The 27,728-nt window shown below is 40.2% G+C and overlaps 1 protein-coding gene across 6 annotated transcripts; it reads left to right on the plus strand.

The window, feature by feature from the left end:
* Window positions 1–1,323: 1,323 nt before the first annotated feature.
* Window positions 1,324–26,741, plus strand: CLCC1 (chloride channel CLIC like 1). 6 transcript variants are annotated; one of them, XM_060139461.1, is made up of 11 exons: window positions 1,324–1,415; window positions 12,478–12,618; window positions 13,016–13,117; window positions 15,292–15,399; window positions 17,978–18,199; window positions 18,465–18,605; window positions 19,967–20,060; window positions 21,319–21,416; window positions 21,699–21,845; window positions 23,457–23,798; window positions 25,236–26,741. In XM_060139461.1, the coding sequence occupies exons 2-11, from the start codon at window positions 12,490–12,492 to the stop codon at window positions 25,449–25,451; spliced, it is 1,599 nt and encodes a 532-aa protein (XP_059995444.1). In that variant the 5' UTR covers window positions 1,324–1,415; window positions 12,478–12,489; the 3' UTR covers window positions 25,452–26,741. The 6 variants fall into 6 exon arrangements, with proteins under 6 accessions (XP_059995444.1, XP_059995446.1, XP_059995447.1 ...); XM_060139463.1 differs by having other exon boundaries at window positions 1,382–1,459; XM_060139464.1 differs by lacking the exon at window positions 1,324–1,415 and adding an exon at window positions 1,423–1,439.
* The last annotated feature ends 987 nt before the right edge of the window (window positions 26,742–27,728 follow it).

Here is a 27,728-nt window from a genome sequence, read left to right on the forward strand (position 1 = left end):
GAATTACCGTTTGATCCAGCAATCCCACTTCTAGGTATATATGCTCAAAAGAATTGAAATCAGTGTCGCAAAAAGATATTGTACACTGATGTTCATAGCAGCATTACTCACAAGAGCCAAAATGTGCAAGAAACTGGAGTCCAACAGATAAATGGATAAACTGTGGTATACAATACAATGGAATATTATTCAGCCTTTAAAAAGGAAGGAAATTTTGATATATGTTACAACATGGATGATCCTTGAGGATATTATGTTAAGTGAAATAAGCCAATCACAAAAAGACAAATATTGTATGATTCCACTTGTATGAGGTACCCTAGAGCAGTCAGAGTTATAGAGATACGAAGTTATAGAGTATCTTTGGTGATTGCAGGTGGCTGGGGAGGAAATGAACTGTTTAAGGTGTACAGAGTTTCAGTTTTGCAGGATGAAAAGATTCATGGAGATGGATGGTGGTGATGGTTGCACAAGTATGAATGTACTTAATGACACATCTGTACACTTAAAAATGGTTAAGATGGTAAATTTTATGTCAGGTGTATTTTTTAAAAAAATATTTATTTATTTTGGTTGCTCTGGGTCTTAGTTGTGGCATGCGGGATCTTTTAGCTATGGCCTGCGGACTTTTAGTTGCAGCATGCTGACTCTCAGTTGCAGCACGCATGCGGATCTAGTTCCCCGACCAGAGATCCAATCTGGCCCCCCTGCATTGGGAGCACGGAGTCTTACCCACTGGACCACCAGGGAAGTCCCTGTCCAGTGTATTTTAATTTAAAAAAATTGTGATAAGCAACACGCACACTCAAGTGTACTATATGATATACCAAATTTTAACTCACTTTTAAACTTGCTGCCAATAACTTCTGCGTACACCTCTCATTTCTTCCAAGTGTGTAAAACTCATTATTTCCTCTTTGGAGAATTTTACTGAGCTTGCAAGGCCAGTAAGGGATAAAATGAAAAGAAAACTTACTATTTCCAACTACCACATAGCGTGCACTCCCCCACCCCTCCCCAGTACCCAATACTTTAGAACTAGTTTGTCATTCATTATGCCCCATTTAAAAAATTATACTCAAAATAGATTCCCGGGTTTTACTGCAAATGTTACACATTCGAGAACTTATAAAATAAATCGATACTAAGAAAATACGCTTCGTATCCGTTTTATATATTTGGCTTCCATGTAAGCCTTCCCTTGCAGAGTTCGGCTGACGAGCGTAAAAAAAACTCTTGCCTAAAACAAGCCGACGGGGGCCGGCCCCGCCCCCTCGGCAGGCCAATCAGCTGCGCACCCGGGAAGGACGTACAGCTGCAGGCCGAGCGAGTCGATGAGGCCGAGCGAAAGGTAGGACCCCGCTGAAGTGCTCGGCGGCTCGGGGGGCGGCTCGCCATCTTCTCCAGCCTCTCGGGTAGGTGTTTGTCTTCCCGGAGCGGTAAGCTGGCGACCAGAGACGTGAGTCCGCCCGGTCGGGTGTGTTTGTGCGGCAGGCGAGGCTGCGGTTCGGCCTGGGCGGGTCCCGCGGGCGGCGACGCAGGGGAGGCCGGGACCTCTGTGCTGGCGGGGGCCGAGCTCGCCCGGGCCTACTGGGGACTTAGGAGCGGGGCGCAGACCGGGATGAGCGAGAAACCTGCCCCCCTTATCTCCCCGGCCCGTTGGCGGTCTTAACTCTGGGTGCCACGCGGTTGCTCTTACTTTACGCCATTCATAGAGCGGCCTAGGGAAAAGGGGCAAGAAGGGCAAAGCGAGACGCGAGCGAACGTTGACTTTTGTTGGCTTCAGTTATCTCAGAAAACTTTAGGTACAATCTGAACAAATACCGTCAGCAGAATGGCTCGGATTTGTTTGTAGTTGTTTTCAAAAACTCCAAATTAATTTGAATGTTAATAGAGATGCATATTTATGAGTGGGTGGTGAAAAACAATGACGATTTTCATTATGATGGTGGTTATGAAGGTGTGGTCCCCAGACTAGCTTATCACCATTACTGGCATCATCATCGTAGTCATCGAGGAACCTTTAGAAATGCATATTTTCAAGTTTGAGAACCACGGTTCCAGGAAACTGCACAACGCACACGAACTAAATTGCAAGACCCTGACTTTTATGCCAGGCTACTTCTAGGTTAATACAGAAGTTGACTCTAATACCCAAGTTAGCTTTGTCTTACTCATTTCACGTGTAAATTCATTGAAATCAGGTGTGTCTCCTTTGTGCCGATTTCCACTCAGTGGCTGGCAGTCTCCTTGGAGATCTCTGTCTTTGTTGGTAGCTGTACAGTCTAGTAACTCCTGTTAAAGTCCACTCTCCGTATTTCCTGCTTTGTGGAGGTGGGGATCCCGCAGTTCCTCCTCTCCATCTTCTCAGAAGATACCACTAGCATCTTGCCCTGGAGAGGCAGTTTTAGGTAGAGCCAGTCTGGGTTTGACCACCTAATAGCTGAGTGGTCTTGGGCAAGTTATTTGTTTTTCTAATCTATAAAATGAAGATAATAATAGTACTACTTCTAAGAGTTCTTGTGAGGATTAAATGAATGAATGCACGTAACAGGTTTTCGCACATAGTAATCAAATACTAGTTACTATTATTATATAATAATTTTTACATTATTAGTGTCAAAGACACATAGATGAAAAAATTTTTAAAAAATAGAACTAAGGGAGAGAGACTATTACTGACAAATGGTAGAATAACACGTGCCACCACTGAATTACACCAACATAGGATGGTTACTTTTCCTTAATATTTTGCTACTCAGAGTGTGGTCTGTGGGCCAGTGTCTCTGCCATCACTAGGAGCTTGTTAGAAATGCAGAATCTCAGGCCCACCTCAGATTTACTCAGTCAGAATCTGTTTCTTAACAAGATCTCCACCAGGTTTAGATGTGGCTTTGTTTGGAGGAAGTGTGAGATTATCTGAAGGATTTCTCAAGGAGAAATCAGTGACCACAGGGATTTGGCAGGAGGCCCTGACTTTGCAGCTGATTTCACTATTCTGCATCACCTCCTGGTCTTCCATCATTTCTGCATTGCTAAACCCTATCCCTGGATCTGCTGATCATTATTGGAGAAAATAGCCTAGTTGCCAATAGCATGACTTTGTGGGGGTCATAGTCAAAACTCAGTTGCTTGACAGGCGTTTTGATTCATCTCCCTTTGTGGAATGCTCCCTTTAGTGCTGTTTTTCCACATCTCCATTCTCCATCCCAGCCTCTGCGTGCACAGGGACACTCTGGGCTTTCCAATGGACTTTTTCAGTATCCTGTTGATACAAGCAGTAATGTGAACTTTGAGCTTCTCTTCTTTTTGCTTTAGAACCTTTATTTCCATCCTTCCTCATTCATTTCTATTGATGAAGTCATGTAAAACTTTGTTGCCTATGAAAAGCCTTAACTGTAGCCTTGATATTAGACACTGCCATCTTTTCCTAGTCTCTGCTCAGTTCAGACACTCCCCTTGTCACCTATTTAGTTCTTTTTTTTTTGGCCGCGCCATGCGGCTTACAGGATCTTAGTTCCGGACCAGGGATTGAACCCGGGCCCCCACAGTGAAAAAGTGTGGAGTCCTAACCACTGGACCGCCAGAGAATTCCTTAATTCTTTTTTTTTTTGTTTTCATTGAAGTAGAGTTGATTTACAATGTTGTGTTAATTTCTGCTGTACAGCAGAGTGATTCAGTTATACATATATATATACATTCTTCTTTTAAATTCTTTACCATCATGGTTTATCATAGGATACTGAATACAGTTCTCTGTGCTATAGAGTAGTACCTTGGTGTTTATCCAGTCCGTGTGTAATAACTTACATCTGCTAACCCCACCATCCCACTCCATCCCTCCCCCAACCCACTCCCCCTTGGCAACCACAAGTCTGTTCTCTATTCACCTTCTTAGTTCTTAACTGCTTAGAATTAGGCTTCTCCCTGTCATTCTGTGAAAGTCAGTTCACAGATGACCAGCTAATTAACCAATCCAATGGCTTTTTTCAAACTTTATTTTTCTCATTTTCTCTGAAGTATTTAATATAGTTGACTAATACCTCCTTCAAATTAAGCCCCTCTTGCATAAAACACTGCATGCTTTTAGCTTGCCTTCTATTACTCTCATTAGTCTTTACTCTCCTTTTGTATTTGGGTCTTCTCAAGGCTTTATTCCTTAGCTTAACTCTTTTTTTTTCCCCAGTAAAGTAATACAGTTATCCAGTATTTCTAAGCATCTCTGGAGCGTGACAGGGATTTTAGGATGCCTTTCCCATAATTATTGTTATCTAGTATTTTGGCTTTACATTTTTAAACATAGAAAGTTAGGTTTTTTAAAAAAACTATCAGTTGTTTACTAAATTTATCAATATGCTTGATCAGTTCCTATGCTCATTGTTGTTTCTTTTATTCACACTTTTCCTCATTGAGGTTAAACTTCTTTAACATATCAAGAGTCTGTGGGTTGTAGACTTTATTAGTTTTTTTTATGTCTAAAGAAATTTGTATTAGTTTGCTAGGGCTACCTTGACGAAGTACCACAGACTGGGCAGCTTAGACAGCAGAAATTAATTTTCTCACAGTTCTGGAGGCTGGAAGTCCAAGATCAAGGTGTCAGCAGGGTGGGTTTCTCTGTGACCTCTCTGCAGGTGGCCGTCTTCTCCCTTTGTTTTCACATCATCTTCCCTCTGACCTGTGTCCAAATTTCTGCTTATAAGGACATGAGTAATATTGGATTAGGGCTAATGACCTCATTTTTAACTTAATTACTTGTTTAGAGATCCTGCCTTTAAATACAGTATTCTGAAGAGCTGGGGGTTAGCACTTCAACATATGAATTTGGTGGAGGGATGCAGTTTAGACTGTAACAATACTTTTTTAAAATTAATTTTCATTGGAGTATAGTTGCTTTACAATGTTGTGTTAGTTTCTGCTGTACAGCAAAGCGAATCAGTTATGCGTATACATATATCCCCTCTCTTTTAGATTTCCTTCCCGTTTAGGTCACCACAGAGCACTGAGTAGAGTTCCCTGTGCTATACAATAGGTTTTTGTTATCTATTTTATACATAGTAGTGTACATATGTCCCGATCTCCCAATTCATCCTACCCCTGTTTCCCCCCCTTGGTATCCATAAGTTTGTTCTCTACATCTGTGTCTCTATTTCTGCCTTGCAAATAAGCATAACTATATCTTAATTAGTCTTTCCCATGGGGGGAAAAAAACCTTTTGTAAAATGTGAAATATACATACAGAAAAGTGTGTAAAATACAAATGTTCACCTTAGCAAATTATTAAAAAGCAAGCACCTATGTAACTACCATCCAGGTTAAGGAGTAGAACATTGCCATCGTCTCAGAAGCCCTCCAGTACCTTCTCCCTTGTCTCATTCTTGATCTCAGAGGGAAGGGTTTCAATATTTACCACCAAGTGTGATGCTTGCTGTAGTACTCTGACAAAGTTTTCTTTTATTCTTGGTTTGCTAAGTGTTTTGTTTTAATCATGAATGAATTTAACCTGTTTCTTGATATTGGTTTTGGGGGCCTTCTTTTTTTCTTCATTAATCTTACTATAGGTTTATCAATTTTATTCATCATTTCAAAGAACCAAGTTTTGGTTTTGTTATCTTCTCTATTACATGTTTTCTAATTTATTAATTTTTACTCTTTGTTTTTGAATTGAATCTTTTCCGTGATTCTTTCTCAGGCCTCAGGTACTTTCCTCCTATGTGTGCACTGATCAGTGTGGTGCTGAATATTCAAGGGAGTCTGTTCTCATACCAATTCCTCTGATAACACACTGTGTCCTCCAATTCAGTTCAATTCTGACCCTAACTATCCAGTTACTGCACACCCCACAAGTTAAGGGCAGAGTCCTTTACAAGACTTTCCCCACATCAGATGCATGTCTTGGGGGCCCCCTGTACTTCTGACCAACTGGCTATAGATTGAGGGCTTCCCATTACCCCATCAGATTGGGTAATTCACTAGAACCACTCACTGAAAGTTCTACAGTTAATGGTTTTATTATAAAGGCTATAGATGAAGATCAGCCAAATGAAGAGACACATAGGGCAAAGTCTGTGGGGGAGAACGCAGAGCTTTTGTGTCCTCATGGAATCCAGGTGTGTCACCATCTCAGCACATCACTGTGTCACCAGCCAGAGAGCTCCTCTGAGCCTCAGTGTCCAGAGTTTTTATCAGTGTTTCAGTCCGTAGGCATGATTGATTCATTGACCACATGATTGAATTCAGTCTCCAGCTGCCCTCTCATCCCCAGAGGTTCGATGGCTGAAAGTTCCAACCCTCTAATCATGTGCTTGGTCTTTTGGATGACCGTTCCCCAACCTGAAGCTATCTAGGAGCCCACCATGAGGCACTTCATTAGCATAACAGACAGTCCTATCACTCAGGAAATTTCAAGGGTTTTTGAAGGAGCTGGGGCCAAGATGGAGTAACAGGGACCCTCTGCAGACCTCTGCAGGTCTGTCTCTATGCAAATTTCCCTCCTGAACTCCAGCTGCCTTGATTTCTCCAGACTCAACTCCATCTCCTCAAGGATCCCAGCTCCTGGGCTCTCCCTGAGTTTCCCCTCTGGGTGCCCATGGTTACTTAAGACAGTAGCCTGGGGCAGTGGAAGGGCTGTCCATGTTTGTTTCCCATATTTCAAGGACCACCATTCTTTCTTGCCTGGTGTCCAGTTTCTTGAAAACCATCTCATTTTTTTTTTTTTTTTTTTTGCTGTATGTGGGCCTCTCACTGTTGGGGCCTCTCCCGTTGCAGAACACAGGCTCCGGACGTGCAGGCTCAGTGGCCATGGCTCACGGGCCCAGCCGCTCGTGAGGATCTTCCCAGACCGGGGCACGAACCCGTGTCCCCTGCATCGGCAGACGGACTCTCAACCACTGTGCCACCAGGGAAGCCCATCTCACATATTTTATGCAGGGTTCTTTCTTGGTTGTTCAGGCAGGAAGGTAAATCTGGTCCCTGTTACTCCATCTTGGCCAGAAGTAGGAGTCCGGGGAGTGCTTTGGAGCAAGGAGTTACTATGTCATCTTAACCCCAAACCTTTACCTGAATTATTCCTTTATTCCTGTCAGGCTCTTGTCCCTAACACTTTGTTAAAAACTGCTGTACCAAATCCAGTGGTCAGTTTGCTGCCCTCTGATCACCTGATCTTTCAGCAGCATTTGATACAGTTATCTGTTCCCTTCTTTCTTCACATGGCTTCTGGAATACCAGCCTCTCCTGGTTTTCTTCCTGCCTTACTAGTACTCACTGACAGTGTCTCGTCAGTTCCCCCTCTTCTTTCTGACCTCCAAGTGTTGGCATGCCCTAGGACTCAGTCTTTTATCTTCTTAATGGATCTTATGGTGATCTTATCCAGTCTGTGGCTTTAAACCTCATCTACATCCTGATGGCTCCCAACTGTGTTTCTGTAGCCCCACTCCTCTCCTTAGCTCCATACTGTGTATTAGACATCTCCACTTTGATATTAGTAGGCATCTGAAATGTACGGTGTCTAAAACAGAGCTCTTGGTATGTCAGAACTTGGTATCTGCTCACCTGGGTGTCCCTCAGTCTTTCCCATTCTTCCAGTTGCCGTGGTCACAAACCTTGATGTCATCCTGAATCTTTTCTTGTCCTTACTTCTTACGTCCAATTTACCGGCAATTTCTGCAGTGTATTTCTGGATTAGTTAGGGTAGCACAAGATGGTGTTAAAAAAACAAACCCCCAAATCTCAGGGCTTACCATAAAAGAAATGTATTTTTGTTCACATGAAAGTCAAAAAACATGTTCCCACGTAGTAGGTGGCCTTGCATGTGGTCATTTAGGGTCCCAACTCCTTTAGTTTGGCTGCCCTCCTCTAGGGCTCAGTGCCTTCCCCATTCCCTGATGGTCGAGGGGGCCAGCTGATGGAGGGTCACGTGTGGGAGGCTTTCATGGATGTGTTGCATATCCTTGCACTGCTTTTGTGCTGGCCAGGACTTAATTGTCACATACTTAACTGGAGGACGGGCTGGGATGTGTAGTTACCATGTGTCCAGAAGGAAGAAGATGGAATGTGCTTGGTGACCTGTTAGCTGGTCTTCGCCACATGTGGTAATGTCTACCTCAAATTTTAAAAATCTTATCATTTATCATCGCTTTTGTTGCTGTCTTAGTTCATGCCACCTTCATCTCTCAACTGGACTACTGCAAATCCTCCTTTCTAGTCTCTTGCTTTTGCTCTTCTCTTCCAGCCTCCACATAGTAGCCCCAGTCATTGTAGAATGTAACCCAGATTCTATCTCGTCTGTACTCAAACTCCAGTGGAGACACAGATCTAGAGAACAAACGTATGGACACCAGGGGGGAAAGTGGCGGGGGGCTGGTGGGGTGGTGTGATGAATTGTGAGATTGGGATTGACATGTGTACACTGATGGGTATAAAATGGATAACTAATAAGAACCTGCTGTATAAAAAAATGAAATAAAATTCAAAAAAATAACCTCTCTAGTGGGTGGCTTCCTATTACACTTAGAGTAAAAACCACACTCATTGCTGTGGCCTATTCCCATTCTCCCCTCCAACTCATTCCCAGGACCCAGTTGTTCTGGCCTTCTTGCCCGTTCTTTGAATGCTTCAAACATAATCCCTGCTTGGACCTTTATGCTTGCTATGCCCTCTCTCTGGGTTTTCTTTTCCTAAATATTCCTAAGGTTAGCTTATCATTTTTCTGTTTAAATGTTGTGGTTATCTACCACTGTGTAACAAACCACCCCAAAGTTTAGGGGCTTTCAACAACCATTTTATCATCTCTCATGAGTCCGTGGCTTGTGGGGCTTGACTGAGCTCAGCTGGGTAGTTATTTTTTTCCACATGATGTTGGCAGGATCACCAAGTCAGTTACCAAGGGATTGGACTGGAACCACCTAGAAGGCTCACCCACATGGCTGGTCGTTGATGTTGGCTGCCAACTGGGAGCTCAGTGTGCCCCTGCACATGGTCTCTCCAGGTGACTTGGCATTCTCAAAGCGTGGTGGCTGAGTTCCAAGAGGGTGTCCCAAAAGCAGGTGTTCCAGAGTGGTAAAGTAGAAGCAGCTGATCCTGGTATAGTTTAGGCCAGGCCCAGAACCAACACAGCATTACTTCTACCACAGTATTTTGGCTGGTCACACGGCCAGCCCAGATTTAGGAGGAAAGGAAACAAACTCCATCTCTCAGTGCGGGAAATGATAGAGAATTTGAGGCCATGTTTCTTCTCCTCAGAGGCCTTCTCTAAAATACACAGCATTACCTAATCCATCTACACCATTGCCTTGTTTTATTTTCCTTATATGACTTATCACTATCTGAATTTTTTTTTTTTTGCCAATCCATTGTCATCCCCCACTAGAGTGTAAGTTTCTTAAAGAAGACCTGGCTGGTCTAGTTTCCTGGTAGCCCTGTCACTTACGACAGTGCCCAGTATCCAGCAGGTATTTTGTAAACGTTGAACAAGAGAGTGCTGAACGTTCTCCCAAAACCTTATTCTCGTTCTGAAAATGATAGCACCATTTTTGTTGTTGGTAGGCCTTAAAATCTTGGAGTCCTGTCTGCCATCGTTCTCTTTCTTTCCTTCTACGTGCATTCAGTTGCTGAGGTCTATAGAATTAATCTTTTAAACATGTCCGATGGGTTCTTTCTGTTCTCATCCACATCACTCTTTCAGACCAACATCCTTTTTCTACTCAAGCCTCCTTGTTGAACTCTCTGAGTGTACATTTAATGCTAGTTTCATCTTCCCAAAATGTAGTTCCCATCACCCTTGAAAGCTATTGTTAGCCCGTGAAGTTAGTCATAAGCGTTTTTACTTTTGCAAAGTCATCTCAGCCACCTCTCCACCTCTGTGTTCCGCCATGTCCATTCTCGTGTTTCCAGTCTCTGAGGAGTACATTTTCCTCTCTGTCTCTGCCTCCCTCATCTCATACTCTTAGAAAGTTGCCCATACTTCAAAGTCCATTTCCCATGCCCATTCCTCCATGAAATCTTCCCAGTTTCTCCCAGTCAGATGTGCTTCTTCATCCTGTGAGCCCCTAAAACACTTTGGATCCCTGCTGAGGCTTTGATCATTTGCATTTGCGGCTTAACAAACATTTGCTGAATGTCTTTCACTTGCTGGCCACTGGGCTGAGTGTTGGGCTTGGAGAGATGGAGGGGGCAAGATGGAGAGGGCATTGGGAAGGTGAATTTAGACTTGAGTAAGATGTTACCTTCCCTGGAAAAGTTCACGTTACAGTGCAGTGGTTTTCTACCTTCATTGTGTGATGGAACCCGGTGGGGAGCTTTAAAAATCCCAATGCTTGGGTCCCTTGCCTAGAGATTCTGATTCAGTTGGGTTGGGATGTGGCCAGAAGATTGGAGGATTAAGAAGCTTCCCAGGTGATTCTAATGCACGGCCAAGACTGAGAGCCGCGGTGCTAAGGGATGAGACTGCCCAGTAAGTGGTTAATTTCAGTGTGTGATACTCTAGAAGAAGAAACAGAGCACACCAGGAACACAAAAGAGTGTTTAGTTTAGCCTGGAGTTACTTTTATTCCTGCAGCTAGAGTGTAAGCCATTTATGGGCAGGGCCCAGGGCATTCTCCTCTTAGAAATCCCCCACCTGATCCGTATTCAGAGTAAGGTATAAGAGAGGCTGTCTGACAGAACATTCTGCAGTGGTGGAAGTATTCTGTATCTGCGCTGTCCAGTTTGGTAGCCACTAGCCGTATGTGACAACTGAGCACTTGAAATGCAGCTAGTGAGAATGAGGAACTGACTTTCAATGTAACTTAATCTTAATTTAAATTTCAGTAGCCACATGTGGCTAATGACTACTGTGTTGGACACTTGAATAGAGGAGATACTGTGTTTTGAGATACGATTTGAGGGTGTTTATGCAGAGGCTTAGATGAAGCAAGCTGTTTTCTCTGTTTGAGAGTTCAGTCACATCATTTGAATCTTAATTTTGCACCTTTTAAATTTCCCATTTTTTAAAAAAAATGGGAGATGGGGAGGGTTTGGTTCAAATACCTGTTTTCTTTAAAACAGTTTTACTGAGAAATGATTCACATACTATACAATTCACCCATTTAAATTGTACAATTCAGCAGTTTTTAGTATATTCACAGATATGTACAACCATTACCACAGTTAATTTTAGATCGTTTTTCATCACTATCTAAAACTTTTCATCAGAGTTTTTCATCAAAAACTGTGTACCGGGGACTTCCCTGGTGGCAGAGTGGTTAAGAATCCGCCTGCCAATGCACGGGACGTGGGTTCGAGCCCTGGTCTGAGAAGATCCCACATGCCGTGGAGCAGCTAAGCGCGTGCGCCACAATTACTGAGCCTGTGCCCTAGAGCCCGCGAGCCACAACTGCTGAGCCTGCATGCCACAGCTACTAAAGCCCGCACGCCTAGAGCCCGTGCTCCACAACAAGAGAAGCCACCACAGTGAGAAGGCCGCATACCACGATGAAGAGTAGCCCCTGCTCGCCAAAACTTGAGAAAGCCCGCACGCAGCAACGAAGATCCAATGCAGCCAAAAGTAAAATAAATAAATTAAATAAATAAAATTGAAAAAAAACCCCAAAAAAGTCTGTACCGACTCACAGACATAGAGAACAGACTTGTGGTTGCCAAGGGGTGGGGCAGGGATGGATTAGGAGTTTGGGGTTAGCAGACACAAACTATTATATATAGAACGGATAAATAACAAGGTCCTACTGTATAGCACAGGGAACTATATTCAATATCCTGTGATAAACCATAATGGAAAAGAATATAAAAAGGAATGTATACATATGTATAACTGAATCACTTTGCTGTATGGCAGAAACTAACACAACATTGTAAATCAACTATACTTCAATCAGAAAAAAACCCTGTACCATTTAACTACCACCCCTCTGTCCCTTATTATATCCTCAAACTTATATACCTACCAATCTGCATAGATTTGCCTATTCTGGACATTTTGTATCAATGGAATCATATAATATATGGTTTTTGGTGACTGGTTTTTTTCACATGGCATGATGTTTTCAAGATTCATCCATGTTGTAGCATGTATCAATACTTCATTCCTTTTTATGGCCTAATAATATTCCACTGTATGGTACTCATTCATCAGTTTAGGGACATTTGGGTTGTTTCTCCTTTTTGGCTATTGTGAATAATGCAACTATAAATGTTTGTGTACGAGTTTTTATGTTGACGTATATTTTCATTTCTCTTGGAGATATACCTAGAAGTGGAATTGCTGAATCACTTAGAAAATCTTATGTATACTTTTTGTCTCAGTGAGAATAGAATATGTGTGCATGTGTGTATGTGTTTTTATGCGAATACCACTTAACTGAATATTTTTAATTCAGTTATTATTAAGAAAGCATTATCTTAACACTAGAAGGAAGTGGATTGTTTTTATTAAAACAGTTTCCTTCAAAAGTAATCATACTTCACTATATCTATTAATTTTTGTAGCCTTCATGCAGGATGCTGTGTTCTGTGCTCTTTTGTGAATGTCTGTGGCTGATAACTGCTTATGCTCATGATGATGACTGGATTGACCCCACAGACATGCTTAACTATGATGCTGCTTCAGGAACAATGAGAAAATCTCAGGTATTTAAAAAATGCATGTGTGTATAACACCTTATCAGTCCTGTGATGGAAATAGTCTACTTTTGTTATTGTTTTTCACAGAGCTATGAGAATCCTATATCAATGATTAGCAATCATGCAGAATGTCTTCTTGCCTCCTAGTCTAAGATGATTTCAACCTCATCTGTTTATTTCTGTTTCAAATTTGAATGTAAAGCCCGTCGAGAAGCAAACTAATTTGATTTTAGTTCTTAGCTAGTGTATAAATTTGAGGCTCTTACTTTTTTGGTGGTTTAATACAGTTGAGGAATATAATGAGCAAAGCCATAAAATGATGAAGTAAAAATTTTAGTCTCATTAACTGTAGGTTATTTTTACAACTGAACTATGAAGAAAATCTCTCTCTCCTTTGCTTTAGGTGAAGTATGGTATATCAGAGAAAGAAGAGGTCAGTCCTGACTTATCACATGCTGATGAATTGTCAGAATGTTACAGCAGACTTGATTCTTTAACTTATAAGGTTAGGTTTTTTTATTCATGATTTTTGTATTATTTATAGTATGTTAAATTGCTCTCTGTTTTCCTGTCGTTGCTAACATTATTTGTGTTTCTATCTAAACTACAATTGACATATATATGGGTTATTTTTCTTTAGTTACTCTGGCCTTTGATTTTTAAAATAGTACTTCTATTTTGCTGTAATAACATCTCACTATGCAGTAATTATTTCTTTACCAGACTGAAAATTTCTTGGGACAAGGAATGGGACAAGGTGATGCTCTATCACCTGTTGCAATGCTGGGCTGTAGTAACAACAAATATAGCAAATGAAGAAATGGCTCTACTGCTAGTTTCTAAGCATAAGAGTTGCTCTTATAAATATAAGGGATTATTATAATTTAGTGTGTGGTAGCTATTCATTTATTCAGTCCTTTATGTGGCTGAAGTAGAGTTTATGAGAGAGGAAGTAAGTCAAGATTGCTGGGGAGTTTGAACACAGGTTATGCTGCGGGAACCCACCTCAGTTGGTTGTGAGGCAGGGTGCTGGTGGCAGTGTGGAGGGGGCTGGGATGGGGGGGATGGCAGAGGTCCAGCGACACTGGAGGCTCACACTGAGGCAGTGACGGGGTGAAGAGAAGAGGAAAGCGTGCAACTTTTCCGTGGTAGAATAAGCAAGTTGTGATGGTTGAGGGAGGAGGGGAAATGGATAGGGAAGGCTAGCGTGAATGAGGGAGGTTTCCAGCTTGAGAGATTGGGAGGGCTTTTTAATTGAGATCCAGATATATCTGAATTCGAGATCTATAAGCAGCTGCTTGTGGTTCTTACCAAATGTGAATGTTTTCTCACCCGAGTGCTAGCAAAGAAATGCTTGGATAAAATTTGCTTCAGTCTTAACTGCATTTTGTGGTGTAGTGAATTAATTTGGCTGGATGTTAGGAAATGGAGAAATGCCTTTTTACTGAAATTTTTCATTCCATTGTTTGTGACTTTGGTTCAAACGTTGTAACAACATGATTGGTAAAATGGAGTCTTTAGTCTTTGTTTTTAAAAAATCGTTTCTCTTAAAAAGTTGTTTCTCTTAAAAAGAAACTAAAAATTCTTAGGGTTTGTTAACCTTGCCTGAAAGCAGAGGAGACTGCCCTGTGACTTCTTGAGTGTCTTTCTGTCCTGAGTCTGTGTGTGCTGCTCTGTATGTTCATCATCTGAAGCCCACTTCAGTGCTCCATGCAACTTGTGGTCCACACTCAAGTAAAAAGTACTTTTTCACAGGTTCTAAATGTCTGTAAGATGTGCACTACCCTCCCTCAGAGACTAGGCCACGGTGGTGTTTGTAGAGCTAATTTCAGAGGAAGTCTGTTCTAATGAAGGACTCTGTGCAGAGGGGGTGCCATGTGTAGGACACTCTGGAGAAGCCATGGTTCCTGACATATGGTAGGGGGTGATCGATAGTTGGCAGGAAAAATTAATAAAAGGCCAAAAGTAATATGCACATTCAAGAAAATCTTTGCTGTGTCCTTCATTTTCCGGCTTCATGCTATCCCTGTTTCTCTTTGTCCTCTCTTTCTGGGTTATTTTTCCCCCGCTTTTTCCTTTCATTCCTTTCTTTGTTAAACCATTACTTTGGAATTAGGAAGAGGCAGATTGGTCCAGATGTTCTGCTTGTCCACATCTCTGCTTCCTTGTTTCATGATCTTCAGGTTTTTTTTTTTTTGTGGTACGCGGGCCTCTCACTGTTGTGGTCTCTCCTGCCGCGGAACACAGGCTCCGGACGCGCAGGCCAAGCGGCCATGGCTCACGGGCCCAGCGGCCATGGCTCACGGGCCCAGCCGCTCCGCGGCATGTGGGATCCTCCCAGGCCGGGGCACGAACCCTTGTCCCCTGTATCGGCAGGCGGACTCCCAACCACTGCGCCACCAGGGAAGCCCATGATCTTCAGTTTTAAAATTGCTGAAAGTCAGCAAGAAAACTGCCAGTCAGGGTACAGTGTGGGACATGTGTTCCTTATTTGTTGCCTACTTGCCCTTTGCAAAGAGAACCCACAAGAAGCAGGTGAGATCTACATTTTAATGCGAGCTTGATAAAAAATAACGAGCTCCTTACTTTGATCTCAATGGGGCCACTAGGCTAGAAACTTGACCCTTATTACATTAAACTTTGACGCTAACTAATGTTGTATTTATTTTGTGGTTACAGATCGATGAGTGTGAAAAGCAGATGAGAAAAGACTGTGAAAGTCAAAGCAATCCTGTTTTTAGGAGATACTTAAATAAGATTTTAATTGAAACCAGAAAGCTTGGCCTTGTGAGTATTTGGTGCTGTGATACTAATCAGTGTAGTGGATATTTTCATTATTTATTAATTTCACATTATATCAAGCAGTGGCAAAGCATCATTATGCTTCAACAGAGAATACCTGACTCACCCTTTTACCAAAACCTATTCATGCAGGATTGAAGGCAGCTGCCTGCTTTACAGTGGTTTGGTGGAAGGCAAGTGAGCAGTGCAGATCCCTCCTCTTTTTCCTGTAGTTCATGGGGATTTACTTACTCTGTGCACTGCCCTACCACTTAATTGAGTTGGAGGGAGAGGGTTTTTTTTTTTTTTTAAATTTTGGCTGCACTGCACAGCATGTGGGATCTTAGTTCCTCAACCAGGGATTGAACACACGCCTCCCTGTATTGGAAGGTGAAGGGGAAGTCCAGAGGGAGATTGTTTTAAATTTGCTATTTGAACTTTACTGAACAGTTAGAAACTTAATAAACTCATGACTTGGTAAGGAAATTCTATCCCAGTCCTTACTTCCTGTTTTCTACCACTTCCACACTTTCTTATTCAGATGATGTAATATTACATATTGAGAAAAAGAAAAGTGTGTTTTAAGTAGTTTTTTCCCCCTAGCTGTTTACTGTGGCAAGGCTGCTTTATAGAAATTACATATCAGGCACATACTGTTCATGATTAATGTTAAGATTCCATTTTTTAGAGTCATTGTTTTCACTTTGAGGAGTCGAAACATCAAGAAAACTTAAAAAAGGGGGTGTTAGATGAATAGTAATCCCACCTTATTTTGGAGATGTAAAAGCAGATGTACTCACACGTACACCCTTCAGTTTGAGTCTTATAACTGAGTGCAAGGTGGAAAAGAGTCTATTTTATAGATGAGGAAACAGGTAGAGTCAGAAAATACTCAAGATGGAGATGCTTGGAATATTTCGTTCCTGGTTTTTTAGAAATATTAATCAATGGATGCTTTTTTATACTTACTGATGATTTGTGATATTACATGACACTTTGGTTTTTCTCATTTTATATTTACTTTTTAATATAAATATCAGTATTTACTATTAGAAAAGATAATGTTTATAATGATTTTGCTAACCTGAACTCTCAGTAATATAGTTGTGACTGTCATGCATATTTATGGAAACCAGATTTTGCTGCTTTTTGAGATCCTTTTTGTTTTTCTTATTTGTACTACTGCAAATTTTAGGCTATTTGAAAACTGTGTCAGCAAATGGAAAGTCATAAATGGAATCATAAAATAATGATAGTTTATCCTCATTATTTGTGGATTCCATATTTTTGAATATTTCAAATATTAAACTTTATTTGTAACCTCAGAATCAGTACTCCTGCTTTTGTGGTCACTTTCAGATATGCGTGGAGCGACAAAACGTTTGAGTTGCTCAGAGAGCCCATTCTCAGCTGAGGTGAAACAAGGCCATTTTTTGCCTTCTTGTTTTCAGCTCTCATGTTATAAACAAGTACTTTTATGTGGTCTGTTTATTTTTTCGGGCTTTCATTTTTTAATTTTTAAAATTTTGCTGTTTAAAAATCTCCCGGGCTTCCCTGGTGGTGCAGTGGTTGAGAGTCCGCCTGCTGATGCAGGGGACGCCGGTTCGTGCCCCGGTCTGGGAAGATCCCACATGCCGCGGAGCGGCTGGGCCCGTGAGCCATGGCCGCTGAGCCTGCGCGTCCGGAGCCTGTGCTCCGCAACGGGAGAGGCCACAACAGTGAGAGAGGCCCGCGTACTGCAGGAAAAAAAAAAAAAATCTCCCAAGTGTTATGCTGTCTAGTGTTCCTAAGCACAAGAAGGCTGAGATGTGCCTTAAAGAAAATTCCCTTGTTAGTTAAGCTTAGTTCAGTCATTAGTCATAGTGCTGTTGGCTATGAGCTCAGTGTTAATGGATCCACAGTATATATATTAAGGTGTCTTTATTTATATATATTTTTAATTTCTTTCCTTTTTTTCCTTCAATATTTATTTATTTTGGCTGCACTGGGTCTTAGTTGTGGCATGCGGGATGGTTTTTTTTTTTTTAGTTGCAGCACACAGGGTTCTTAGTTGCGGCATGCATGTGGGATCTAGTTCCCAGACCAGGGATTGAACCTGGGCCGTCCACATTGGGAGCGTGGAGTCTTACCCACTGGACCAGCAGGGAAGTCCCTATATTAAGGTGTCTTTAAACAGTAACATAAAAGGGTTATGAATTGATTGGTTGATGAAAATGTGCTTGCAGGAACCTAACCCTGTATTTCCTGTAGGAGCCATGGTTCAGTATTTGCTAACTAGTGTTCAGGGTGACTTTATAGAATGTAAGTACTGCAGATAGCAGGAATCAACTGTAATTTAGTAAAATGTACTGTATGTTACTTGCATAGAGTTTTATAATTTTTGAAGTGTTTTTCATGTTATTATCTTTGGTTTTCATGTTGGCCTGTGAGTCAGACAGGTAGATATTATTCCTCTTATACCTGTGAAATATTGTGAACTAATTATATATTTAGTTCCAAATTAGCTTTTGTCTTAAAATATTTCATTGAGTAATGATAAAATTCTCCTTTTCTATTTGTTTTTTTTTTGGCAAATTTAATTCAGCCTGATGAAAACAAAGGTGATATGCATTATGATGCCGAGATTATCCTTAAGAGACAAACCTTGTTAGAAATACAAAAGTTTCTCAGTGGAGAGGATTGGAAGCCAGGAGCCTTGGATGATGCACTAAGTGATATTTTAATTAATTTTAAGTTTCATAATTTTGAAACATGGAAGTGGCGATTTGAAGATTCCTTTGGAGTGGATCTATATAATGTATTCATGGTAAGATGGGATGAGGGGGACATGATTAACATGTTTTTATTTTTAACATGTTTTTGTTTTTTAAAACACTTTAAAAACCCCACCATAATTATGTTGAGAACTCATACTAAGTCACTGTTACTGGGTTGACGAACATGCAGCAAAATGGTACAAATGATTTTGCATATTCAAGTCCAGTTCTTTTGTTTTTGCTGACGATCAGTGTTGTTTTTGGGAAGGATGGCTTGGCGGTGACTCTTCTTTCTATTCTGTTTCTGTTTTTGAGATGCTTCTGTGTCTGCTCTGCATCGTGGTGTTAGTAGCTACTGAGCTGTGGACATATGTTCGTTGGTACACCCAGTTGAGACGTGTTTTATTCATCAGTTTTCTCATCAGTTTGGGATGGAATTGGATGTATTTATATAAGGTATTGTATAGATAGAAGGTTTTTAAATTTTCAAACGTTACTTCATAATGAAAGACTGTAATCCATTTAGAGCTAGTATATAATCTTGCCTCAGATGAAGGCAGGAGGCAGTGATTGGAGGTGGTGATGGTGAGGAAATTGGCAGCTGCTCAGGTGTCCCTGGTGTTTTGGGTCCTTGACCAGTTAGTGGGGAAAAATGTGCAGTCCTGATTTTCATAACCCAATTCCTGATGTTGGGTGGCATCTGGACAGCTAAATCAGAATAGAGTTATGTAGACACACTTGAAAAATTCTCATGTAGGTAATTTGGGGTATGTCTTTTTGTTTGCTAGAAGTGATACCAAAATACTGTTTTTTAAAATTAGTTTATTTTCTGAATATAAAAGTGGTATATTTATGGTAGAGAAGATAGGAAAGATAGAAAGATACAGAGAAATTTAATTCTTAAAAATTGTCTAGGGAATTTCCTGGCAGTCCAGTGGTTAGAACTCGGCACTCTCACTGCCGGGGGCCTGGGTTCGATCCCTGGTCAGGGAACTAAGATCCCGCAAGCTGCGTGCAGTGGCCAAAAAATAAAATAAAATTGTCTATAATTTTACCACCTAGAGATAATCACTGTAGATATTTTGAGGTATTTCTTTATAAACTTTTTCCAAATTTTTAATTCTTTAAAAATCAGGACCACGTTATATATAGAAATTTGAAGAAGCATTATTGTTCCTGTCAAAATAGCATAATCATTTAAGGAAAATTTTAGACCTTTTTAGCAGGGTGAGTCAAGTAGCCAACTATTTTCAGTGAATTCATCTGATTAAATCACTGTGATATTTCCTTAGCTCTAAGTTCTATAGCTTCTAGAACTAAGTATTTACAAATTGGAGGAAGTAAGGTAGTTCGGTTGAAAATTGTTCTCTCAATGATTTCCCCCAGGGCTTTTATTTTTAAAAGGCATATTTGTCATTTGTGCTAAAAATCATCCAAAGCAAAACACCATTTTGTCATGAATTGTTTAAGAGAATGAGTAGTTGTTTAATATGTATAGCTGTCTTTGGGGGCATGATATCAGCTATATTTGAACTAATTTTTAAAACAATCTTTTTAGTAAAAACGTTTTCCTTCCTCCTCATAATTACTTTATAAAGAAGGCAATTGTAGTTAGTTCTTTACCTGTTGCATTAAGACTGTTTTGCCATGAGCTGAAAAGAGCCACTTTTAAAAAATAATATATTTTTTTCTGTGAAAAATTTTTAAATCTGGTTTGGGTGAATGGTGAAGACACACTTTGAACTAAGGTTTTTAGGATGTGTAGGCGTAACCTTCATTGTTAGCAGCCTTTCATGGTTCCCTTTGGTGTTGGTCAGCTAGCCTTTGCCCAGCATCAGGCTGAAGTTGCCAAGATGGAGCCATTAAACAATGTGTGTGCTGAGAACATGGATTGGACTGGAAGTCTCTTGGGTAAGGTGTTGGTTCCCTTGGCCTTATTTTGAGTAGAATTTCTGAGAATGAAAAAACATATTAATAATTACAAAGAAATGATAAAATGCCAGAAGGAGGCTTTCTATGACTGAATCTTTAGTATCAGAACAGGCAAGAAGCGTCTTAGGTTTCAGACCAGTGACTTCTGTGTTCATGTAATGTGACAGGAAAGGGATAGAAAGTGTGTATATTGCTGGCTCTTATATTATCTGTCTCCCTGCATTAGACTCACTTTTGTTCATCTAGTCCTTAGCACAGTGTCTAGCACATTCTGGGTCCTCAACAGAAGTTTATTAGAGAAGTGAATCAATGTATATATGAATTCATTTCCATCTTCGATTTAATCTCCTTATATTGACGTGTGAAATCTTATTGTAGCTTTACTATACTGTTTTTTTTAAAAATTAGGAATTATTTTACTTTTTCTTACAAATTTTATGAACACTCACTAATGTTGACTGCCTTTAGTTATAGGTATCTAACAGTGGGAATGGTTTGATGATCAAAGTCTCTTTATAAATGCAAGTCTCTAATGACTGACCCAGAATAGAATCTCAGCAACAAATCAAGGTGTCCAAAAAATTAATTTTCTTGAAAAGATATGGGAGCCAAACCAGCCCAGCCTTGCTTCCTGGCTTCAGGGGACAACTAAATGCCTCCTGTAGCTCTTGCTAGTACATAATGTACATGAGTCTGATTTAGAAAAAGTGAGAGAACTAATGTTCTACTTTATTTTGTAAAATAAGTAAAGAACTGACATTTTTAATTGAAATTGTTTGGACATAGTTGTAGGTTCACAGGTAGCTGTAAGAAACAGAGATCCTGTGTACCCTTTACCCACTTCCCCCACTGGTAACATCTTGCATACTTACAGTAGTGCAGTATCACAACCAGGATATCGACTTTGATACAAGCCACCAGTCTTACTCAGATTTCCCCAGTTTTACTTGGATTCCTTTGTGTGTGTAAAGAACTGTTTTTGTTTACCTTTTAGAAATCTTAATAAAATATATTTTACCTGTATAAGAGTTGTATAATTTGAATGGATTTTTAAAATAAACATTTTGGACATAAGATGAAATTTTAAAAAATCACTGTTAGTGGGAGACTGTTTGCAAAACAATTTAAAATTGATTGGGGGTTGTGGGGAGAGGGACAGTTAAAACTAAAATATTGTCTTATTTGGGAATGAAATATGACTTTTTAAAAAAATGACTGTTTTTGTTTCTCTAAATAGAATGGCTTAGAAGTTCATGGACCTATAAGGATGACTCATGCCAAAAATACTATGAGCTCTTATTAGTCAACCCTATTTGGTTGGTCCCACCAACAAAGGTTAGAATATATTTTGTGAAAATTACTTATACAAAGCAAGTAAAAAGTCTCTGTATTTATTAAAAATTGTTAGTGTTTTTTACCATCATTTTGCTAATAATAAACCTTTGTTCTAGAAAAAAATACTTCCATTACACAGTGATTTTCACATGAAAAGTATATGATAACATTTAAATGTATGGAATTTCATAATTTCAGCCTCAGTTCAGTTGATTATGGCTTATTCTATATGCCTCAATCCTTTGAGGAAAAAAATTAAGTTGTTTTTATCTTTTGTTGTAGGCACTAGCAGTTACATTCACCAACTTTGTCACGGAGCCATTGAAGCATATTGGAAAAGGAGCTGGTGAATTTATTAAAGCACTCATGAAGGAGATCCCAGTGTTACTACAGATTCCAGTGCTGATAATTATGGCATTAGCTGTCCTGGTTAGTATATAGCACTGTTAACAATTAACAGGATTTACAGAAAAAAGGCAATTCTGAAATTATTAGGTTTCTTTTATGTTGTAAATCAGGCTAAGTCATGCTTAATGGTATGAAAAGATGATTTTTAAGTGATAAATGTTTGTTTATACTTACTTGTACATTCCTCTAAGCAAGAAAACGGTTCTCAAGTTTGATTGTAGATGTCAAAGCGGTGATTTAGAATAATACCCTCTTTTAACATTTGTTCTTTAAACTTCATGAATTACTACACATGATATCAGTTATGTCTTATTTGAGAAAGGGGACCTTATTTCAGTCTGAATTTTTGCCGCACTGAGAACAGAAGAACAGTGGGTTTAACATAGCATCAGAAAGGGATGTAGAAAGAGGTGGGTGTACTAAGAAACAATTTGGGGGATCCAGGAGCAGACATTTATTAAGGAATATTACAGTATTACTTGTCAGTCATCCATGGTCTCTTCAGCTCTTTTTTTGGTTGATTTTCAGCCCTTACCCTAATAAAGCAGTTGTCTCATAAAACAAAATGCAAAGAACTCAGATGTGCCTGGGGAAATTATTAAAGAATTGTCTTCCCTTAAGGATACAAAATTCACTATGATCTATTTACTTAAAAATTATTCTTGTTTTGTTTTTTGGCTTGTGATTAGGATTCATTGGTTTAGGGATATGGTTTTGTTAGGTGACATTAGTTGTATAGTAGTAGTTTAGTCTCTAAGACTGAAATTATAAGCAAAACCCCTTCATCGCTTGTTGCTTCATCTGCTGCCTAAGAAAAGGCCTTTTGCTGCTCTGTCTTCAAAGAGTAGTATCTCCAGTACAGTGGTTTTCAAACTTTTTGTTCTCAGGACCCTTCTGTATTCTTCAGAATTGAACACCACAAAGAGCACTTGTTTGTGGGAGGTTTATTTATTGATATTTACCAGAAATTTTTAAAATACAAGTATACACAAGCACACAGTGCATGAGCCATCAGTGAGGCAGTCACTGTAGCCCCACAAGACTCTGCTGTACAAGAGGAGAGTGAAGAAGACTAATGTCTTTGTATTATGAAAACTTTTGACCTCACAGATTCCTGAGAGTCTCAGAGATACCCTGAGGGGTCCCTGGGCCACACTTTGAGAACTGCTGCCTAGTTTTTCCCTTGGGGTGTGACTCAAAACCTGTTGAATTTTAGCTGTAGCTAAAGCGAGTTTGTAAAAAATAAACCTACAGGAGAATATTTACATAATGGTGTACAACTTTAATTTTCAGCATTTGCCTTATATGATGCGTGTGAATGTAGACAACACATGAGCAATGATCAGACAATTAATACCTTTTAAATTTCTAGGCTTTAGCCTAACTGCTGTTATAATTCAATAAAAATGTGTCCAGCTGATTGAAATGTCTGCTTAATACTTGGCGATTTCTCAAATTTTATTGGCTACTCTGGCCCTGTATTAATCTAGAGAAAATCCAGTGAAATTAAGATGTTTATGTCTATAAATGCCACAAGTTATGAAATTTTGTTGGCACTGTGGAAAGCACCTCAAAATTTCGTTGTAAGTCAGCCATTAAGTACTCAGGAATATGTATTTCTTTTCCTTCTAGAGTTTCTGCTATGGTGCTGGAAAATCAGTTGATATGCTGAGACATGTGGGTGGCCGTGAAAGAGAACCACCCCAGGCACTTCAGCCAGGTGAAAGAAGATGGCAGCAGGAAATTGATTATAGACCCCATGGTGGAGCAGGTGATGCAGATTTCTATTACAGGGGCCAAATTGGCCCCATTGAGCAAGGCCCTAATGACAAAACATGTGAGGGTAGAAGAGATGTTTTGAGAAAGAGAGATGTTGACTTGAGATTTCAGACTGGCAACAAGAGCCTTGAAGTGCTTCCGGCATTTGATTTACCAGACGCAGAGGCGAGAGAGCATCCCAAGGTGGTACCCAGTGTAAGTCAGCAACTGTTTATTTCGCTGTCCCTTCATACTAGGTGTAAGTGCTTCCTATAGTGCTTTTGGTTAAGTGCTTTTACTTTTCATGGTTAATTATATCACCAGTGATAATAATTATTCACTCTCCCCCTTTCTGGTTGAAAGTTAGTCCAGCCTCCTCAGAAGAAATGAGATTTAATTTTTATGTTAAATAGTATTTAACAGTAATTTGTTGGAACAGATGGTAATTCATAATGACATTTCATAGGAAACCAACAAGTGAGCATGACTGAAATTTCTACCTTTGAAGAGATCAGAGAGAAGTCCTCACTGAAGGCCTGGAGCCTTAGGGAGCCAACCCGCAGGAGAGCCCTGAAGCCTTAGGTAGATGGAAGAGTGAGCTGGGAAAGGACCAAAAACCTCGCTTTCCCAAATCTTTTATATCGTTGGCTGGCTAGACTATACTTTTTACCTGTGGAATGGTGAGGCCTCTTTTCCACCATTATTGGCCATTTAAAGGGACATTTCCATTTCTGTTTGAGAGAGGACTTTGTATTGTCATTTGCAAAGTTTAGGTTGCAGACGCAAACCTTTGAGAAATAGTAAGAAGCGCAGTAGAATCTAGGAAATTGTAGAATCCCTTCCCATGGAGTTCCTTAGAAGAACATATCTGCCTGCGTCTAGAAAATTAAGATGTTCCTTTCAGCTTTAATAGTTAATGGTTATCTGTCACTCATCTCAAAAATCCTCCAGTGAGTTCCGGGCTTACTTGAAGGGAAGGCCAAAGATATCAGGATGGCCTAGGGCTTCCCACCTCTGTTACCACGCTGCTCTCTCCTCCTGCGCCCCCTCCACCCTCATTCTCCTTCAGCCACAAGGGCCTCCTGCCTATTCCTTGAACTCAAGCCTTTGTACTTGCTGTTCACTATCTAGAATGCTGTTCCCAATATATTCATAAGGTTCATTTCTTCAAGCCTTTGCTCATGTCATCTTTTCAGACCACCCTAATTTAAACAGCTATCCAACCCTCCCACCCCCAGCATGATACTTTGTTAAGTTATTGCCTGATTCTCTCCCCAGCTTAAATGTAAATTCCAGGGAGGGCAGGGGGTTTTGTCTCTTTGTTGTCTTGTATCCCCAGCACCTCGAACTTAATGTATGCTCAGTAAATATTTGTTGAATGAATTATTCTCCCTAGCAAGAGGAGTTAGCAGTACTGGTCACCAGTCTTCCTGACCCTTCCTTAAGCTGCATCACTAGACCCATTCCTCCATGTACAGTTCTGTGAGGCTTAATAACATTTATATAATTACAATCCAGCACTGGAACCAGGACTTGAAAGAGTTCAACGTTTGCTATAACAGATTTGTGTGGGAACTTGTTGAACATGTTTATTACAAACTTTCACATTATGTTAATTAAACAATTAAAACACTGTAATTCTCTACTTTGTAGCATAAATCACCTATTTTGGATACAAAGCCCAAAGAAATTGGTGGAATCTCAGGAGAAAGCACACTGACTGAAAGCAGCCAGTCTGCTAAGCCTGTCTCTGGCCAAAAGACACCAGAGTGTGTGGAAGGTTCCCCTGCAGCGGAAAAGGCCCAGCTCAGGACTGATGCCACAGGCGGCCCAGAGGAAGGCAGCACGTCCAGCCCAGCACTGCAGTGAGGGTGTGTGGAAGGGATCCAGACTGCAGCCCATGTGGCTAGAGGAACACAGACATGGACCACAGCTCTGAGGTCATCTTTGAGTTTTGTAAAGTATACTCCTCACAGCTATTTCTTCTTCTCTACAAATATTCTGTTATTTACTACACAGGTGCCAACTTAAACATCAGTATTTTTACTCATAATCAGAATTAACAAGCACACATGTATCTCTGTTTAATTTCATCTTTCTTTGATATTAAGATGCATCCTATAAAGTTTTGAAGTGTTAATTCTGGAACAGGATCTCATAGATGACATATGGCAAGCATTAATGATTTTGAATAATCAAAGAGGCCAGTTTGAATTAGGGGACATTGAAAAAGAAGTTCTGTTGTTTACAGGCATATATAGGAACCAACTCACCAAAGTGTGTGTTGCCTCGTGGAAGTCCTGTGATACCTACTTTAGTTAACAGAATTATTTGTTGTGCACTGGACTCAGAATATTTCAAGTGGTAGGTACTCAAAACCAACATTTAAGGAAAGTCACTGTAGTCATGCTTACCCTCTTCATTCACTTCAGCATTTTAGTGCAGCCACGGAGTCTGCATCACCAGTGTCAGTCTGCCTCGTGTAGGCTGCCTGCAGATCAGCCTTCATCTCTCAACTCTTACCGCTATTACTGGGCCTGCTTCCTTATCACCCCCTTTACTTTATCCTTAGCTAAGACAGAACTGAAGATTGTCAGGGGAATTTAGATTACATAGCTTGTTAAGTCAGCAATCTCAGTTTTACATCCTTTGAGAATGGCTTTATTTCCCCAGCAGATGAAGTACACAGGCTTTATAAGACCTGTTTTCCTTGCTACTCAGAATCCCAGCAGTTGTGATTGTTAGATATTACTATATCTTATTTATATTACAGTAAACCATATTGTCCAAGCCATATGAAGTTCTAATTTTTAGAGATCTATACAAAGAGAGGAATAAATACCACAATAAGGAAAACAGAGTAGGATGGTTTTTTAACCCTAGACAGGTGATATAATCAACATTTCAAATTAGTTATTCTGATTTTTAAACTATTCTTCATTTTAAACTTTCTAAAAAAGGAATTTATAAATTTTGCACAAGATTAACTAGGAAGCACATATATTACACATATTCGGGTATCCTTTATCTTAACCTTCAAACTACAGTTTATATTCAGCTGCTTACTAAAAATGATAGCAGTCAGGAATGGTCTTAAAAGTTTCATGCAGGCATTTCTTTCAGAAAAAAAGATGTATTTAAAGCCTTTGCTTTTTTTTTTTTTTTGCAGTACGTAGGCCTCTCACTGCTGTGGCCTCTCCCGTTGCGGAGCACAGGCTCCGGACGCGCAGGCTCAGTGGCCATGGCTCACGGGCCCAGCCGCTCTGTGGCATGTGGGATCTTCCCGGACCGGGGCACGAACCCGTGTCCCCTGCATCGGCAGGCGGACTCTCTACTAGTGCGCCACCAGGGAAGCCCAGCATTTGCTTTTTGATATGTTTTTTACGTGAAATGCAGAAATACCCCCTTTTTGGCTCCCAGAAGCATCACTTAGATGCCTGTAACGATTTAATTTTATGTGTTAATATTGTTTTCTAGCTTCGTACTGCAAACAGTATTTCATCAGAAAGGTAATTTTCTCCAAGAAATGCAAAAGGATTTTATATAAAACTTTATAACATAGTAGGCGTGTAGGGATGCCAGCAGTTTGGGATAGATTTGTGAACATTGATGAATATAAAGTAGTCATCTGGGGGCTAGGCCTGTTCACACTGATTGTATGCTCTGAAGGTGCTAATTATCCTCTGAGCTGTGAAATGAATGCCTCAGTTTATAGACTGTAACTGTGAGAGTACAGTTAATGTTGTTTTGCACTTCTGACTGCTTTTTATCTATCCAAAAATGAATCTTTAAAAGAAAATTTAAGAAAAAGTTCACCTTTGTATTCTTTCATTACAGATAACCATTTGGGGGTGAAATCTACTTTGACAGCAGGGCAGCAAGGTACTGCTGTTGAAAGGTGACAGCAATTCAGGGAAGACTTATTAAAGCAAGTTGAATATATCAAGGCCAGTTTATAACTAGAAGAAACAGCCTTGTTTATTGTCTAGCCAATATTTATCATTAAAATCAAGGATGATAGTAACGAGCTTTTAGGAAAATCAGAGTGGGGCAGATAGCTTTTCAAAAGCAGTTTTTAAGTGGAATGGATAACGCTGAATGTTTACAGGGTCTGAGAACTACCATATACACAAAATAAACACTTAT

The sequence above is a fragment of the Lagenorhynchus albirostris genome, chromosome 2, assembly GCF_949774975.1.
Source record: "Lagenorhynchus albirostris chromosome 2, mLagAlb1.1, whole genome shotgun sequence".
Taxonomy (NCBI): Eukaryota; Metazoa; Chordata; class Mammalia; order Artiodactyla; family Delphinidae; genus Lagenorhynchus; species Lagenorhynchus albirostris.

Bases quoted from the DNA above. Each gene is read 5' to 3' on its own strand.
- CLCC1 (XM_060139460.1), top strand. The intron at 12,619-13,015 runs GTATTTAAAAAA...CCTTTGCTTTAG, and splicing joins GAACAATGAGAAAATCTCAG to GTGAAGTATGGTATATCAGA. The intron at 18,606-19,966 runs GTATTGTATAGA...GGTGTTGGTCAG, and splicing joins ATTGGATGTATTTATATAAG to CTAGCCTTTGCCCAGCATCA.